The sequence below is a fragment of the Trichechus manatus genome, unplaced genomic scaffold (genome assembly GCF_000243295.1).
Source record: "Trichechus manatus latirostris isolate Lorelei unplaced genomic scaffold, TriManLat1.0 scaffold00128, whole genome shotgun sequence".
Lineage (NCBI taxonomy): Eukaryota > Metazoa > Chordata > Mammalia > Sirenia > Trichechidae > Trichechus > Trichechus manatus.
In genome coordinates, this window is record NW_004444064.1 from 7,237,644 (window position 1) to 7,256,215 (window position 18,572).

The 18,572-nt window shown below is 50.2% G+C and overlaps 1 protein-coding gene across 1 annotated transcript; it reads left to right on the forward strand.

Annotated features, from left to right (window-relative positions):
* The first annotated feature begins 6,942 nt into the window (after window positions 1–6,942).
* Window positions 6,943–10,363, forward strand: LOC101348892 (trefoil factor 3). The gene is made up of 4 exons (XM_004384871.1): window positions 6,943–7,024; window positions 8,654–8,800; window positions 9,880–10,004; window positions 10,313–10,363. The coding sequence occupies exons 1-4, from the start codon at window positions 6,943–6,945 to the stop codon at window positions 10,361–10,363; spliced, it is 405 nt and encodes a 134-aa protein (XP_004384928.1).
* Window positions 10,364–18,572: the final 8,209 nt, after the last annotated feature.

The window sequence follows — 18,572 nt, forward strand, 5'->3', positions numbered from 1 at the left end:
ATGATGTTAATGAGGCAGGATTAGAGGCAGTTATGATAATAAGGCAGGACTCAATGTACAGGATTAGGTTGTATCCCAGTCAATCTCTTTTGAGCTATAAAAGACAGAATTGAACAGAGAGGAGAGGACCTCATACTACCAAGAAAGAAGTGCCAGGAGCGGAGCACATCCTTTGGACCCAGGGTCCCTGTGCTGAGAAGCTCCTAGACCAGGGGAAGATTGATGACAAGGACCTTCCCCCAGAGCCAACAGAGAGAGAATGCCTTCTCCTGGAGCTGGCGCCCTGAATTTGGACTTCTAAGCCTCCTAGACTGTGAGAGAATAAATTTCTGTTTGCTAAAGCTATCCACTTGTGGTGTTTCTGTTATAGCAGCACTAGATAACTAAGACAGCTGGTCAGCAGGAAGGGGAGGGGTGTGACTGGGACCAACCCAGGGCTAATAAGCTGATGAGCATGACTTTGTACCTTCTTCCTCCACCTGGCTGTGCTGGCTTCTGCAACAAAGAGTGACAATATTAGAGAACTGAGAGATGACAAGGAATATGTAACCCTGTATGTGCCACAGTGACCCTAAATGGTAGCCTAGATTTTCTGTGGGTGGTGACTTAAAAAAAAGTAGGCAGTGCAACAGCCTTGCCTGGAATGTCTCTACGACCCTCATCCATCTGGTGAACTCTTACTCATTCCTCAAAACCCAGTTCAGATTTCCCCTCCTATGAGAAGCCTGGTGTGTAGAATTCTGCTGAGTCTTATCACATTGCATCCCAATCTACATTTTAAGGTTTGTTCTCCTTTGCAAGGCAGTGGCTCCCTGAGGCCAGGTGGCTCTGCCTGGTGTCCTAAGGGCCCCAGCACCCCAGGCCGAGCGCCTGGCTTGAGGTCCACACTCAGTCCATGCTTGTCCCATACACATGCTGATAACCATGCGTTCCTGGTGTGGGAGTTGCAGCCGAGGCACTAGGGGCCTCACTGCCTGCTTCTTGAGCCCTTCCTGGAGCCTCCCTTCCCCGAGACACAGCTCATGAAGCCCAGGGTGGGAGGGTTTTCAGGGCTGGGTTCCTGGACAGTGTATGCTCACAGCTGGGTGACTGCTACTAAGATGCTCTGCTCAGGGGTAGGAAGAAGCCTGCATTTGCTCACCTTTGATCTCGGGGCACCCATACAGCCACCTATCAGGTGGGGCCTGAGGTCCAGTAACCCTCAGGCCTCCAGCTTTACTTCATCCCTGGAGCTTGAGGTCTCCCAGGGGAATAAGAAGGCCAGGAAGGCTCCAGACTGTGGGCCCTGGAAGGCAGGTGGGCTCTCTCCTTGCCCCTGGTCTCTGCTGCTGGTGCCTGGCAAGGACTCACTGGAATCCAAGGGCATTGCCTCAGTTATCTAGTGCTGCTCTAACAGAAATACCACAAGTGGATGGCTTCAACGAAGAGAAACTTATTCTCTCACAGTCTAGGAAGTTAGAAGTCTGAATTCAGGATGCCAGCTCCAGGGGCAGACTTTCTCTCTCTGTAGGCTCTGAGGAAGGTCCTTGTCATCAATCTTTCCCAGTCAGGGAGCTTCTCAGCACAGGGACCCTGGGTCCAAAGGATGTGCTATTCTCCTGGCTCTTGTTTCTTGGTGGTATAATGTTCCCATGTGTCTCTGCTGGCTTCTCTCTTTTGTATCTCAAAAAAGATTGACTTAAGATACAACCTAATCTTATAGATTGAGTTCTGTGTCATTAACATAACTGCCTCTAATCCTGTCTCATTAATATCATAGTGATAGGATTTACAATGCATAGGATAATCACATCAGATGACAAAATGGCGGCCAATCATACAATACTGGGAATCATGACCTAGCCAAGTTGACACACATTTTTGGGAGACACAATTCAATCCATAACAGGAGTAAACACACAGACAGGGGAAAAAAAACAAACAGTTGTCATTGAGTGGACTCCAACTCATGGAGACCCCATGTGTGTCAGATTAGAACTGTGCTCCATAGAGTTTTCATGGCTGTCTTTTTGGAATAGATCTCCAGGCCTTTCTTCTGAGGTGTTTCAAACCTCCAACCCTTGGGTTGGCAGTTGAGTGCACTGATGAACACTTACTCAGTTGCTTTAGTCTTCAAAGGTCCAGCTCAGGCCCCTTTCCTCTAAGAAGCCTGTGCCGTTTCCACCTGATGGGGTTCACCTCAGCCCTCCCCATGCCCACTGTGCTTTAACCTGCTAGAGCCCTGTGTCATGTGTCAGTGATGCTGTCTCTGTCTCCGCTGTCATCCTTGTCCTGGCAAGTGGCCAGTGTGTGTCCCCAGCGCACCCTGGCTCCAGAGATCTCACCTCAGTCCTGGGGGTAGGGACTAGTCAACAGGTGAGGAAACTGAGGCACAAGCAGGTGATGATGTGACTTGCCCAAGGTCATGCAGTCCAGGACTTGGAACCAGGTGTCTTGGTTTCATGATCTCGACTACAACATGACACTGTCTCCCTTGCTGTGGACTCTTCGAGGACGGGAGTGTGTCACCTCTGTTACTCCTTCCCCAGCCCCAAGCTCCGGGCATTGCAAAGCAGGTGCTCAGTCAACATTTCCCGAGTTACACAGAAGCACTCACTGGTGCAGTGGCCCTTGGGCTGGGTGGGCCATGGGCTGGGCCCCCTTAGGGTACTCCGAGCTACTTGGCCTCAGAACCAGGTGTTTCAGCCCTCCAGGTGACTCTAAGCAGTGGGGGCAGGGAGACACTGCTTGTGGAGACATCCTTTGCTTGGCAGCAGAAAATGACTGGTCTCCTGCTCCCCCGACAACAAGGGCTGGAGGTCTGCCAGACTGTTTCTGGTACTGATGTTTTCCTGGGACCAGGTCCAGTTCCACCCCATGGTCTGGCCTCCGTGTATTGAAGGGCGGGGATGGCAGGGATCTGGTAAGAAAAGGCTCCCAGGGAATCTCCCCTATAAGGATCTTTCTAACAACATAAAAACCGTGTCAGTTCTTAGCCTGGGTTCACTCTCTTCCTCTGGGGACAAAGAAAATGCCTGAACACAGTGCAGAAATTATTCTTCCTTTCTTCTCCATTTTGCTTGCCCCAAGAGGAGTGGTAAACCAGGTGGTGAGTGTTGACTCAAAGTGATTCACAGGAGACTTAGAGAGTGTCAGGGGCAGGTGTGGGTCCCTGAGGGCTTACAGAGTGCCAGGGGCAGGTGTGGGTCCCTGAGGGCTTAGAGAGTGCCAGGGGCAGGTGTGGATCTCTGAGGGCTTACAGAGTTCCAAGGGCAGGTGTGGATCCCTGAGGGCTTACAGAGTGTCAAGGGCAGGTGTGGGTCCCTGAGGGCTTACAGAGTGCCAGGGGCAGGTGTGGATCCCTGAGGGCTTACAGAGTGCCGAGGGCAGGTGTGGATCCCTGAGGGCTTACAGAGTGCCGAGGGCAGGTGTGGATCCCTAAGGGCTTACAGAGTGTCAAGGGCAGGTATGGGTCCCTGAGGGCTTACAGAGTGCCAGGGGCGGTGTGGGTCCCTGAGGGCTTACAGAGTGCCAGGGGCAGGTGTGGGTCCCTGAGGGCTTACAGAGTGTCAGGAGCGGGGTGGGTCCCTGAGGGCTTACTGCGTGTCAGGGGCAGATGTGGGTCCCTGAGTGTCAGGGGCAGGTGTGGTTCCCCCAGGGCTTACAGAGTGTCAGGGGCAGATGTGGGACCCTGAGGGCTTACTGAGTTATAGGAGCAGACATGGGTCCCCGAGGGCTTACTGAGTGTCAGGGGAGGGCGTGGGTCTCTGAGGGCTTACTGAGTGTCAGGGGCAGATGTGGGTCCCTGAGAGCTTACTGAGTGTCAGGGGCAGACGTGGGTCCCTGAGAGCTTACTGAGTGTCAGGGGCAGGTGTGGGTCCCCCAGGGCTTACAGAGTGTCAGGGGCAGACATGGTACCCTGAGGGTTTACTGAGTGCCAGGGGCAGGTGTGGGTCCCCCAGGGCTTACAGAGTGTCAGGGGCAGACATGGTACCCTGAGGGTTTACTGAGTGCCAGGGGCAGGTGTGGGTCCCCCAGGGCTTACAGAGTGTCAGGGGCAGACATGGTACCCTGAGGGTTTACTGAGTGCCAGGGGCAGGTGTGGGTCCCCAAGGGCTTACAGAGTGTCAGGGGCAAATGTGGGACCCTGAAGGCTTACTGAGTGCCAGGAGAGGACGTGGGTCCCTGACGGCTTACTGAGTGTCAAGGGCAGGTGTGGGACCCTGAGGGCTGAGTGTCAGGGGTGGGCGTGTGTCCCCCAAGGCTTACTGGGTGTCAGCGGCAGCCGTGGGTCCCTCAGGGCTTGCTGAGTGTCAGGGGCAGATGTGGGACCCTGAGGGTTTACTGTCAGGGGCGGGCGTGGGTCCCCCAGGGCTTACTGAGTGTCAGGGGCAGCTGTGGGTTCCCCCAGAGCTTGCTGAGTGTCAGGGGCAGCCGTGGTCCCACAGGGCTTACTGAATGTCAGGGGCAGATGTGGGACCCCCAGAGCTTACTGAGTGTCGGGGCAGCCGGGGGACCCCAGGGCTTACTGAGTGGCAGGACAAGCGAAGGCTGCATGAGGTGGGACACATCCCTGTTCCAACGCATTGACAGCCTGGCTCTCTACCATTACTTGGTGAAGGACAGCTCCGTGAACCACCCAGGGTAGCTCAGATTCCCTCCATGCCCCTACAATGTACCAGAAGTCCAGGTGGGAGCAGCCAGGTGCATGTGTTCCTGGGATGATGTACAAAACCCACCTGGGGGGTTTTCAAGTGAGGCCCCAGAGAAGTCCCTCAGTAACCTGAGTAAAGAATACAGGGGAACCTGTGAGAGGCAGAACACGATGGGACTACCTTGTCTTTCCAGATCTCAGAAGTTTTCCACCTTTGATGGGGTGCAGTCTTACCACTTTTCGATCTCTATTAGTGGAAAATATTTGAGTTTTCCTCCTCCAGCAGGTTTCTACCTTACACAGGTGCCAGCTTTCACAGGTTTTACTGTGCATAGATAAAAATTCCCCAGCCTGTAGAGAAACACAGAGAACAAAAGATAACTAGGTTTCCATATTTTCCTGGTGTCATGGATTGGATTGTGTCCCTCAAAAATACGTGTATCAATTTGTCTAGGCTATGATTCCCGATATTGTGTGATTGTCCACCATTTTGTCATCTGATGTGATGTTCCTATGTGTTGTAAATCCTACCTCTATGATGTTAATGAGATGGGATTATTGGCAGTTATGTTAATGAGGCAGGACTCAATCTGTAAGACTAGATTGTGTCTTGAGCCAATCTCTTTTGAAATATAAAAGAGAAGTGAGCAGAGAGACATGGGGACCTCATACCATCAAGAAAGCAATGCCAGGAGCAGAGTGTGTCCTTTGGACCTCGGGTTCCTGGGCTGAGAAGCTCCTAGACCAAGGGAAGATCGATGACAAGGATCTTTCTCCAGAGCTGACAGAGAGCAAAAGCCTTCCCCTGGAGCTGGCACCCTGAATTCTGACTTCTAGCCTTCTAGACTGTGAGAGAAGAAACGTCTGTTTGTTAAAGCCATCCACTTGTGGTATGTCTGTTATAACTAAGACACCTGGGAATGAGACCCCCCCTTCTCACCAATGTATGGGAGGTGCAGGACTGTGAGCAGAAGGAGCTAAAACAGAAGTGGGTTGAATCCTAACTCTTACGGGACTACTAAGGTAAACTTTGGCAAGTACCTTCAATTTAGAACCTTAGTTTCTCCCTCCAGAAGCTGGGTATAATTATTCCCATCTCATCTAGATATATTCAATTAAACACACACACACACAAATTGGCAAAAGGTGTACTATAAGGTTCCATTTGTGTTAAAAACATACCTAAACAAAAAACCAAATCCATTGTCATTGTGTCGATTCCAACTCATAGTGACCCTATAATGACCCCATAGGACAGAGTAGAACTGCCCTATAGGGTTTCCAATGAGTGAATGATGGATTTGAACTGCTGACCTTGTGATTAACAGCTGAGCTCTTAACTACTGTGCCACCCGGGCTCACAAAATGTACTCAAATCTAGATAAAAGACTTCTGGAAGGATAGCTAAGATAGTGGTAAAAATGGATACTTCTGGATGGGGGTCTTATGTACTGTTGGATTTTTAAAGACCAAATGGATGTATTATATTTTAATTAAAATGTATGTAATAAGTTTATTCTTTAGAGTCCCTGGGTGGTGCAAATGCTTAACATGCTCAGCTGCTAACTGAAAGATTGGTGGTTCAGGTCCACCCAGAGGTGCCTCAGAAGAAAGACCTGGTGATCTACTTCAGAAAAATCATCCATTGAAAACCTCGTGGAGCACAGTTCTACTCTGACACACACAAGGTTGCCATGAGTTGGGAGTCGACTCGATGCCAACTGGTAAGTTTATTTAATACATTTATTAAGATACAGTTAATAACATAAATAAGTTTTGCTGGAAAAAAGCAAAAAAAAAAAAAAAAGAGGAATTTCTGCCTCCCAAGTGTTGTGAGAGAGAAATGAAATTCCACATCCCAGTCTGCATACATGGAGTTGTGGCTTTTCAAGTATCAGAGACGGATCTGGCCTTAAGTGACCGTGGGAACTCTTGTTGACTACAGAATGACTCAGTACCTGTAGACTGAACTCCCCAGATCCACGCCGAGCCCTTATCATTTCCTCCTGGTCCAGAGGGTGGTTGACACAGCCCTGCATCCCCAGAGAGGGGTGCTAACCCGGCAAAGAGTGAAATCTCGCCCCCCGAACAGTGGGCTGGGAATCACCCTCTTCCCTCTAGGACAGACAATCCTTCTATTCTTCTGGGGACTTTAAAACCGGCGTAAGAGCAAAACAGGTGGAGCTGGAGGCCGCGGGAGGAACCCTCCCCGGCAAACACCCCTGCAGCCTGTGCAAACACAGGGGTATAAAGGCGTCTCGGTGCAGACACGTGCAGCCTCCTGAGCCTTGGTCCTGAGCCGCAGTACCATGGAGGCCCGAGCGCTCTGGCTGCTAGCCTTGTTCCTGGCCTTGGGGTTTTCCAGATCAGCCGGGCAGTATGTTGGCCTGTGTAAGTACCATCTCTGGAAGGAGGGTCACCAGTGGGCAGGGGGGATGCATGGTAAGGGAGAAGGACATGGAGAAATTCCAGGATCTGGGGCTTTCCACAGCTTGAGAGCCAGAAAAATGGCCAAGTTTCCATGCTCATTTAATGATGACCATCTGTTAGATGCACGCGTTTTCCTACAATACCCTTGCAAAGAGGGTCTTACTGTCCCGTTTTACAGACGAGGAAACTAAGGCTCAGGGAAGATTCAAAACTTACCTAAGGCGACCCTCCCAGTCAGTGTTGCAGCCAGCCCCCAGTGACCCCTCCCTCCTCACTATTCCGAGGACTTTTTTGCCAGAGGTTTCTGCAGTGCATCCTTTGGACACATTTACAGAAAAAAAAAAAAAAAAAGAAGGAAGAAAGTGAAAATGATTTTTTGCAGAACATTTTCAATGCATACACAAGAAGAAAGAACACAGTTTCATTGAGCGCTTGCATTTAACTCCAGGTGGGAGATGTGACTGTTCGCTTACCTAAGCTTGGTGAGATTGGGGTGTGGCTTTATCCAGTTATCAACAGAGCAGGATGCAGGCAGCGGGTCCTAACTTGAGAATCACCCGGGAACTTTGAAAAGCCCCAGTGCTAAAGCCACACCAGACTGTTAACACCAGAATGTTTTGGTGGGAGCCAGACAGGGGTAGCGTTAATGATCCACAAGGGGTCCAATGTGCAACGCAGTGTGGGCACTGCTGGCAGAAGGGATGATGAACTGGCAGTAATAGGAGATTCGAGAGATTCCGTGTGGTTGTTTTCCTAAAGGAAAACCCAGTCTGTTAATGAGATGAAGTGAACTTCGCTGAACACATAGGTGTATTAGGCTTACTTGAAAAAGGAATATTGGAGACTGAACGTTGTCCAGAGAAGCTGTGGGAAGCTGAATAACTTGGGGATGGAGGGATGGAGAGAAGAAGTTCAACATCCTCAACATACATGATGATGTTCTCTAGTGAGTGTAACAATATTTGTCATAAAAAAGTTAGGCAAGTTTTGTCTGGTAAAACAGTGGAAGGGAATTTTGTTTCCGGGTTCAGGGGACCCCAGGTTTCCACAGGCCCCTCCCAGTTGGAAGGTACCCAGGCCAAATCTGACTTCCTGACGAAGTGATACGGAACATGTCGAGTGAGAGAGACACCGGGCAACTTGCCAGACTTCCTGGGTCACTGAGGCTGCTGAGCTTAACATTTACAGACAGTTCTCTTTAACTATTTACGTGGTCCCTGGGGGGCGCAAATGGTTTGTGCTCGGCTACTACCGAAAGATTGGTAGTTCGAATCCACCCAGCGGTGCTGTGGAAGAAAGGCATGATGAACTACTTCTGTAAAGATTAAAGCCAAGGAAACCCTGTGGAGCACAGTCCTACTCTGTCACACAAGGGGTCACCATGAGTCGGAACGGACTTGACGACGATGGGTTTGGTTTCTTTACACAGAAAGACAATACTGAGGGGCAGAAGGATCAGCATCATTTGAACTCAGGACGGGTGTGTGGTGGGAGAGAGATGGTAGAAAGTGGAAAGTTGCAAAAGCAAAGGAACAAAGCAAGTTTAACCTGTACGTGCTCTGGACACTGACTGGGCTTTGTCTGGGATAGCGAGGAACCAGTGTGCCGTGTCGGCCAAGGACAGGGTGGACTGCGGCTACCCCCAGGTCACCGAACAGCAGTGCAACAACAGAGGGTGCTGCTTCGACTCCAGCATCCCCGGGGTGCCCTGGTGCTTCAAGCCTCTCCAGGAAACAGGTGAGCCCCAAGCACAGCTGCCTGGTGGCCTCGGGTAGCCCCATGCGGCGCCATGCCCAAGGGCAGCCACTTCCTTTCTAGGGCCTGAGGTGGAGACGCTAGGTATCTGGGAAGCTGTGCACTGTCGCCGTCCACCGGAGGAGGCTCATTTCAAAGGCTTCATGCCCAGGGCAGCTGGTGGCCAGCGACTGTCCCCTTCTCTCACCTTACCAAGGGGTTTGTGCAACGTGCAGAAGTAATCATTTTAAACCAGTGCTCAAAGTTAAGGCCTTCAGTTGATGGACGTCTTTAAAAACGATTCTAGAGAGAAACAGGAACTATGTAGACTTGGAAAGCTGGGCTGGCTTCTGAGGCTATTTCAGGCAAAGAAACTAACCCAGAGCCCCTTAGCGTCTGTGACATGCTCACGTCATTAGTGGACAGAGGCAGCGCTGCGCAGGAGCTCCCCCCACCCCCAAGGGTCGGGCCATACGGTGGGGTGACAGGTCGACACTGGGGGGCAGTGTCTCTGCCTGCGCCATGCTCCCCCAGCACGCATCCGTCCAGGACCAGGTTCCCAGGTGTGGTGTGGTGGTAGAGGGCCCCTTGCTCAGAAAGGCCCGTGCTTGGTCCAAAGCTCTGCTGCTGCCATCTTGAAATTCTTAGCAATTTGCTCACCATTTGGTACTGGGCCCCTACACTATGTCGCTGGTTCTGGTCTAGCCCACCAAGAACCCCAGGCGTGGAGCCTCAGTGTGCTCTGGCCAGGCTGCCCACAGGTACCTCTCATGGCCTTATCCCCGGGGCCACTCCACACCTCTCCAACACCCTCCCCTACCCTGCACCCCACTCCGTCCCTTCCTTTCTCCCTCTCCCCTGCTCCATCCCTCAGCGGGATGCAGGGCAATCACGCTGGGGATCCCTCCCTGGGCAGGCGTGTTCCTGTGCCAGCAACAGATGGCCAAGCATGGGTGGTTTGCAGCCCAAGCGTCAACGGGCCCCACCCACCTCATCTGGGTCTTGGGGCCAGCTATACGCCAGCTGGCATGCCTCAGTGCCAGCTTGCCTTCTAGGATATACCTCATGCTCACATGTCTCAGGATCAGAGCAGGTCCTGCTGCCCCCTGCACTGGTGACGAAGGCCCCGTCCCTGCCCCAGGGCCTCTTCTCCCTTCCCAGCAAATGGAGGGAGAAGTTCCAGATGGGGCTTTGGGACAAGGAGAGAGTGGGCCTGCTGTCTCTTTGCTGGCTGTCCCAGACATCCCTTGGGCTCCTCGTTCTGGGACACAGCTTCCTTGAGCACTGGCTGGGGCCCTAGCGAGGTCCAACTCATTTATGTTCTGTCCAGCCACGTGAGGCCCGGCTGTCTTGCTCAATGTATGAGGGGGGCAGTGTGGCTCCTCGGCCCCTCGGCAGGGGAAGCAATGTTTCCCCAATGTGGGACGCTAACCTTGAACCTGTCTTGACCTTGAAAAGTCAGCAACTAGCAGGTGGAGACGAGTCTGCTCACAGTGACCCTTTGTTTGCTTCCAGAATGCACATTTTGAAGCGGTGCCCCCACGCTCCATGCTCACCCGGATGTGAACATTCACCCTGCGGGTGCCCTGCCCCCAATTCCCGGCAGGGTGTCGTGGCCGCTTAACCCGCTCCTGCCAAGCTCTTCCGCTGACCGTTTCACCATCCGCGTGGGGCGATGGTTTAAAGAATAAAGATCCTCTGTTCAGCACGAGGAACGTCCTCCATTTCTCAGACTCAATGCTGTTGTGTTTTTTCTGCAAAGCTGCTCTCTCTCCTTTCCCAGCATTCCTGGCTGGGGCAAGGTGGGCAGGTGGTCGGCTTCTCCGAGGACAGGGTCCACCCCAGGTCCCGGGACCTCATGACTTGGAAAATAATCCCCAAGTAGCTGCGTTACCGTGAGGATATCACACCGCTCAAGCCTAGTGCCGGCATAAGAAAGGCAAGCGAGCATTCTTGGTGGTCACGTTCTCATATTAAGTTGAGAAAAGACGTTTCAAATGCAATTAAAAGAAAAAGATTATGAACGTCTTCCTTGGTGAAGAGACTCAGCCAATAAAGGCCTTCTCATGCACTGGTACTTTTTTGGTATTTCTTTGCAGGTCAGGTTGAGCGGCTGTGACACTTTGGGTGGCCCCCTTCTCTTCTCTTGTGCAAACGGATGCAGCTACGTGGATAAATGGACCAGTGCCATGGAGGAGTCTCTGGGTGGCGCAGCAGTTAATGCGCTTGGCTGCTGGCTGGAAGGTTGGAGGTTTGAGTCCACCCAGAGGCACCTCAGCAGAAGGGTCTGGGGATCTACTTCCCAAAAATCAGCCATTGAAAACCCTGTGGAGCACAGTTCTGCTCTGACACACACGGGGTCGTCACGACTCAGAGTCGACTTGATAGTAACTGGTTTTTAGGGTCATGGAGGATCCAGTTTCATGTCTCCACAAGCCTTGGCAACCTTCGAGTCCCCATATTGCTTCCTTCCCCGCCCCCTCCTCACTCTGCCTTCAGCGCTTTCTGGAACAACAGGAAGGTTTGAGTGTGGGAAGCTGAACAGGCATCGATTGTTTTCCACGCCTGCCCAGGCTGAGTTCCATGTGCTGCATTCGCTCATGGGGACTTCTTCACGCCAGACACAGACCCACAATTCACCCACAATACCACCCAGCTCCTGTCACGTCCCAGAGCACCTGGAATCATGCAGCTTCTAGGGGACCTGAGTCCTTTCTCCCCACTGGAAAAGGCTTCCTTCTAAACAGTAGTCACCTTTTTTGAGTGTACCGGGAGCCAGGCCTGACAGCATTCCTGGAACAGTCCCAGTCCCAGTTGTCATCCAGCCGACTCCTACAACTGGCAACCCCACGTGTGTCAGAGTACAACCGTGCTCCATAGGGTTTTCAAGGGCTGACTGTTCAGAAGTAGATCACCACGTCTTTCTCCCGAGGTGCCTATGAGTGGACTCCAACCGTCAACCTTAAAGTTAGCAGCCAAGCACATTAACCATTTGCAGGGGGCTTCACCATCCAGGAAGTGAGCTCTCTTTACCCTTGTCTTACAGGAAAAAGTCTGTCAGTAACTGGCCCAAAATCTCCCTGCTGAGAGAGGACAATATCCGGACTTCTTGGTCTCTAACTCCAAAGCTCTGTGTGTCCCTTCTAAAGCTCAGCAGGGTCACCTCCGAGGCCACAGACTGAGTCTTTGCAGTGATACCTTAGACCAAGCGAAGCATGGTCCTTCACTTAGGTCTTTGTTACCCAGAGCAGCTCTGGCCCAGACATCTTCCCAGTTCTGCCTCTACCCCTCTGTCCCCCCACACTGTGCCCTGCCTCTGGGGCCAGGCCTGGCCCTCCATGCAGGGATCTGAGCCCCCCGGCCTCAGCGTCAGGCTGCTCTCCAGCTGCTGGTCCAAGGTGGGCTCCTCCAACTCCCACACTGCCAGAGAACATTCTAGATGCGCCCTTCCTGTCCCTCTGTGTCCCTCCGTCTCCAGCATTCCCAAATTCCACCTCTTCTTGGAGGCCCCACCCCTACCCACCCTGAGTCTATACCTGGCCAGCTCATCCCCTGCTGGTCTCAACGCCTGCGTTCGTATTCTGCTGGGTGGGTTCCTGCATGCTGACCCATGGCCTCCAGGGGAACACATGCGGCAGGCAATACAGGGTCGTTGTTGCCTCGGAGGAAGAGAAGAGGGCAATGGTAGCACCCTACACCCATTCAGGGCACCCAAAAGGAGGCTCCGTTTCACGTGGTCTGTCTCTTTGTCCTGTGTGCTTTGGGGAGAGAAACAAGAGTTCACATGTAACAGCCAGACACACTGCCACCCACTGGGCCACAGGGCTCCGAGGGAGTGTTCTGGGGTGGCCCAAACAGCCGCTGGGTTTGCATGCTCTACAGCCCACCAGGGGGCCTGCAAGGAGGGTTTAACATCCTGGTAAGAGCAGGGTGTGTGGGTGCAGGGACAAGTCCCCTGGAGGAGCACCAGGTTCTAAGGCTCCAGGATACCTCTCTCTTTCAGGTGGGGCTAGGCGGCCCTGGTGAGCCCTCCCAGATGCTGCGGACATTGCCTGCTGGTTTCTTGGTCAGATTCAGGGCATCTCTGGGTACCCCCATGGGGGCATCGGTCTCCTCCCCACCTTTGTTGGCTGTTCACAGGCCCCATCTTGAGAAACCCTGTTTCCAGGAGCTTGGAAAGACCACCCACAGTCAGACTCCAGTGCTGACACCAACTCCATCCCCAGCACAGGAGCCTCATCTGAGACTTCTTGGCTCAGGGGAATCGGGATGGTCAGCAAGCGGGTGGGTGGTGGTGATGCTGCCCCTGATGGCGTTCACAGCCAGGCCACGATGTTCTCCTGTTGAGCATACACGATTCCACAGAACCCTGACAATGTGACCAAGATGAGTCAAGACACAAAGAAGCCATTACCCTACCCGTACACAGAGAAAACATGGACACAGACGTGACCACACAGCGCCTTCTGCTGGCCAAGAGGAGGAACTGCTACTCCTCACCAATTCCAGCTTTCCCCCCATCCCGCACCTTCTAGATGAGACTTAGCATACTTAACCCTAGAATGTACTCTCCCTTCCCAAAAACATCCAATCCAAAGTGAAACTCCATTCCCTTGAACGTCCCCCAAAATCACCTACCACCTCTCTAATCCTATAATAAATCCTAACACCCTCTTACTAAGACACCCCCATGGTGTGTGGTGTCCTCGCTGCTGTAAACCTAACTTTGTTCGACTACAGGGGTGTCCCAGGTGGTCAGTAGCTGGAGGGCAGTGACGGGACACAGGCCCAGAGATTCTTCTTTCCTTTCTCCAACCTGCTTCCCTCATACCCGGCCCCCTCTAGGGCTTGGTGGGGTGGTGGGAGATCAGGTTGAAGGCCACATTGTCTAAACCAGTGGTCCTCAGTGGAGGCTGTACTGCCACAAAGGATGTTTGGAAATCTGTAGGTGTGTTTCTTGAGTGTCATATGAATCGGGGGGGAGGGTGCACAAGTACTGCCCCTCCCTAACTTGGTGCCTCCAAAAATTCCAAGTTGGGGTGAAAGCTCTAACACACCTTCCTTCTTCCAACCTTAACATTAGGAATTAGGGCCCCAAGCCGTGGGTAGGGTCTGTGGGGTTGCAGACCACTAGCCCCGCCCCACCCCAGGTACAAACAGCTGCATCCCTGCTGAGTTTACAGATAACCCCCAATTTCTGCCAATTAAGGGAAAATTTCATCTCGGTGGAAAATCAAGGTGTTTTCCTCATTATCTGTCATAGATTGAATTATGTTCCCCCGAAAGTGTGTATCAATTTGGCTGGGCCGTGATTCCCAGTATTGTATGGTTGTCCTCCATTTTGTGATTGTAATTTTTCGTTAAAGAGGATTAAGGTGGGATTGTAACACCCTTACTAAGGTCACATCCCTTATCCAATGTAAAGGGAGTTTCCCTGGGGCATGGCCTGCACCACCTTTTATCTTACAAGAGATAAAAGGAAAGGGAAGCAAGCAGAGAACTGGGGACCTCATATCACCAAGAAAACAGCACCGGGAGCACAGCACGCCCTTTGGACCTGAGGTTCCTGTGCAGAGAAGCTCCTAGACCAAGGGAAGACTGATGTGGACCTTCCTCCAGAGCCAACAGAGAAAGCCTTTCCCTGGAGCTGATGCCCTGAATTTGGACTTGTAACCTACTAGACTGGGAATGAATAAATTTCTCTTTGTTAAAGCCATCCACTTGCTGTATTTCTGTTAGAGCAGCACTAGATGACTAAAACATTACCCTTTCCCTGTGGTTGAGCCTCATCCCAGATTTAGGACCTATCCCCATCTCCTACCCCCAGAGATGCTTCCATGGGGTGGAGGGGAGGGGACACCGAGGAGGGGAACAAGAGCGGCAGGGTGGGGGTGTCTCAGAGAAGCACTTGGTGCCCCTAGCCCCCACCCTCAAAATCAAAGGGCAGCTCCCCTCCTTCAGCACCCTCTCTGAGCAGTGTAAGCCCCTGGGAGGTATAAATCCAGGGAGGGTGTCACCAATGGGTGCATGGTATTCCTCAGGAACTTTAAACAGCATTCCTGGTTCTGGACCAGAAAACCAAAACCTGCTGCCATAGAGTTGATTCCGACTCATGGTGACCCCGTGTGTTACAGAACAGAACTGCTCCATAGGGTTTTCTTGGCTGTAATCTTAATGGAAGCAGATCTCTAACAGATGGTCATTGGCAACATTTAGGCTCGTAGTTGAGCGCAAACTGTTTGCATCACCTAGAGTCTGGACAGCTGATGTTAACTAAGTACCCCCACCCTCCTAAAAAAAAACCAAACTCATTGCTGTTGAGTTGATTCCTACTCATATATTTTTTTAACTTTTGATGAAGGAGTGCAAAAGTGTGGACTGAAATTTTTTTTTCTTTTACCCAAAGTGCAGTGAGTAATTTTATAGTTATTCTTATTTTACTGATGAAGAAATGGAGAGAAATTTGCTCAAGGACATAGAGCTACCAGGTTGCCTTGCTGAGGTTCAAACCCAGGACATGCTGGCCACGTTCACAGGGCTGCATGCAATTTAATACCCATGGGTAGACGTATTCATTCCACAGGACTACAGTAACAAAGTACCCCAAACTAGGTGCCTTTAAACAACAGAAATCCATCGTCTCACAGTTCTGGAGGCTAGAATTCCAAAATCAAGGGGTCCGAGGGGACATGCTGTCTCCGAAGGCTGTAGGGGAGAAGTCCTCCTTGTCTCTCCCAGCTTCTGGTGGCTCCCGGCATTCCTTGGCTTGTAGATGCATCACTCGGCGTCTCTGTCTCCAACCTCACGTGGCTGTCTTCCTTCTCTTTTACAAGAAAACACTCAGATTGGATTAGGACCCGCCCTACTCCAGTATGACTTCATGGGAACTTAACTGAAGACATCTGCAAAAACTCTGTTTTCAAACTAGATCATTTTCACAGGTAGTGGGGTTAGGATGTCAACATATCTTTCAGGGCAACACAATTCGACCCACAAGAGTGGACTTCAGGGCACCCTGGTACTCAACTGATCTGACCGTCCAGAGCCCAAATGACCCTTTACACTGCTGGTGAAACCTTTCCACCTCCTGGGAGTACCCCTCTAAAATTTGCATTTGCCAGGGACTCAAGGTGAATTCAAATAATGGATTGGGTTCTTCAGGATCCTGGGATCATTTTGATATCAAATACCTTCATCATTGAATTGGAAATGGCACAAGTTTACAGAGCTTTGGAGAAAGATGGAATGAGAGCTTTCAATTGCCCAGAAGAAGGGGGAACCTGTGGGGCCCCCTTGCTGCTGGTGTGTGTTGTTTAGTGAAAAGAGAAGATAAATACTACTCACCCCCACTGTGGCCATTTAACTCAATGATTGTGTCCTTTGGCATTCATATGTCTCTTTCTCCTCCTCTTGAGTTTCTTTTTGTAAGATAGAAACAACCTAGATGCCCATCAACAGATGAATGGATAAACAAACCATGGCACATACACACAATGGAGTATTATGCAATGATGAAAAAATAAACTCATGAAAAGGTTTACACACAAAAAGAAACACTCTATTTATTTTTATACTTTAGATGACAGTTTACAGAACAAATAGTTTCTCATTAAACAGTACACATACTGCTTTATGACAATCATTAAGAACCCCACGACATGTCAAGACTCTCCCTTCTCAAACTTGGGTTCCCTATTACAAGCTTTCCCGTCCCCTCCTGCCTTCTAGTCCTTGTCCCTGCACTGCTGTGCCTCATTAGTCTTGTTTTGTTTTATGGGGCTGTCTAATCTTTGGTTGAAGGGTGAACCTTGGGAGTGACTCCATTACTGAGCTAAAAGGGTGTCCGGAGGCCATACTCTCGGGGTTTCTCCAGTCTCTGTCAGGCCAGTCAGTCTGGTCTTTTTTGGGAGTTAGAATTTTGTTCTACATTTTTCTCCATCTTTGTCCAGGACCCTCTATTGTGATCCCTGTCAGAACAGTCAGTGGTGGTAGTCAGGCACCATCTAGTTGTACTGGACTCAGTCTGGTGGAGGCCATGGTAGTCCATTAGTCCTTTGGACTAATCTTCCCCTTGTATGTTGTTTTGTTCATTCTCCCTTGCTCCCGAAGGGATGAGACCAGTGGAGTATCTTAGAATGCTGCTCACAGGCTTTTAAGACCCCAGACGCTACTCACCAAGGCAGAATGTAGAACATTGTCTTTATAAACTGTGTTATGCCAATTGAGCTAGATGTTCCCAGAGACCATGGTCCCCACAGCCCTCCGCCCAGCAACTGGGTCCCTCGGGAAGTTTGGATGTGTCTATGGAGTTTCCATGACCTTGCCTTGTACAAGCTGTGCTGGCTTCCCCAGTATTGTGTACTGTCTTACCCTTCACCAAAGTTACCACTTAACTATTTTCTATTTAGTTTCCCCCCATACCCCTCCCATCCCTCGTAACCATCAAGGATTGTTTCTTTTTGTGTGTAAACCTTTTCATGAGTTTTTACAGTAGTGGTCTCATACAATATTTGTCCTTTTGTGACTGACTTACTTCACTCAGCATAGTGCCCTCCAGTTTCATCCATGTTATGAGATGCTTCAGAGATTCATCATTGTTCTTTATAGATGCATAATATTCCATTGTGTGCATGTACCATAGTTTGTTTATCCATCTGTTGTTTCCATCTTTTTGCTTTTGTGAACAATGCTGCAATGAACATGGATGCGCATATGTCTATTCGTGTGATGGCTCTTATTTCTCTGGGATATATTCCTAAGAGTGGGATTGCTGGATCGTATGGTATTTCTATTTCTAAAGGAAGCACCATATCAAAATGATTGTATCATTTCGCATTCCCACCAGCAGTGCATAAGAGTTCTGATCTCCCAGCAGCCTCTCCAACATTCGTTATTTTCTGTTTTTTTGATTTGTGCCAGTAATGCTGGGGTGAGATGGTATCTCACTGTGCTTTTGATTTACTTTTCTCTAATGGCTAGTGATCACGAGTATTTCCTTCTGTGTCTGTTGGCCACTTGAGTTTCTTCTCTAGTGAAGTGTCCATTCATTTCCTTTGCCCATTTTTTAATTGGATTATTAGTCTTTTTTCTATGCCCTTAAATACATTTAGTAGTAATGGTGTTAACCCTTCTCTGAAAGTTTGGTAGAATTCTCCAGTGAAACTGTCTGGGCCAGGGCTTTTTTTTGTTGGGAGTTTTTTAATTACCTTTTCAATCTCTTCTTTTGTTATAGGTATATTTAGTTGTTCTACCTCTGTTTGTGTTAGTTTAGGTAGGTAGTGAGTTTCCAGAAATTTGTCCATTTCCTCTAGGTTTTCAAAGTTGGTAGAGTACAATTTTTCATAGTATTCTGTTATGATTATTTTAATTTCAGTTGGGTTTGTTGTGATATCACCCATCTCATTTCTTATACGGGTTATCTGCTTCCTCTCCTGTTTTTCTTTTGTCAGTTTAGCCAATGGTTTATCAATTTTGTTGATCTTTTCAAAGAACCAGCTTTTGGTCTTGTTAACTCTTTCAGTGGTTTTTCCATTCTCTATTTCATTTAATTCTGCTCTGATTCTTATTATTTCCTTTCTTCTACCACCCAAGGGCTCCTTTTGCTCCTCCCTTTCTACTTGTAGGGTTAATGTTTTGATTTTGGCCCTTTCTTCTTTTTGGATGTGTGCATTTATTGCTATAAACTGACCTCCGAGCACTGCTTTTGATGTTTGTCCCAAAGGTTCTGGTAGGATATGTTTTCATTCTCATTTGATTCTATGAATTTCTTTATTCC

What these genes read in the sequence shown, in the direction of transcription:
- LOC101348892 (XM_004384871.1), top strand. Translation starts at nt 6,943, where the DNA reads ATGGAGGCCCGAGCGCTCTGGCTGCTAGCCTTGTTCCTGGCCTTGGGG. An exon ending in CAAGCCTCTCCAGGAAACAG is followed by an intron (nt 8,801 to 9,879) that starts GTGAGCCCCAAG and finishes CACATGTCTCAG; the next exon opens with GATCAGAGCAGGTCCTGCTG. An exon ending in GGCTTTGGGACAAGGAGAGA is followed by an intron (nt 10,005 to 10,312) that starts GTGGGCCTGCTG and finishes GTTTGCTTCCAG; the next exon opens with AATGCACATTTTGAAGCGGT.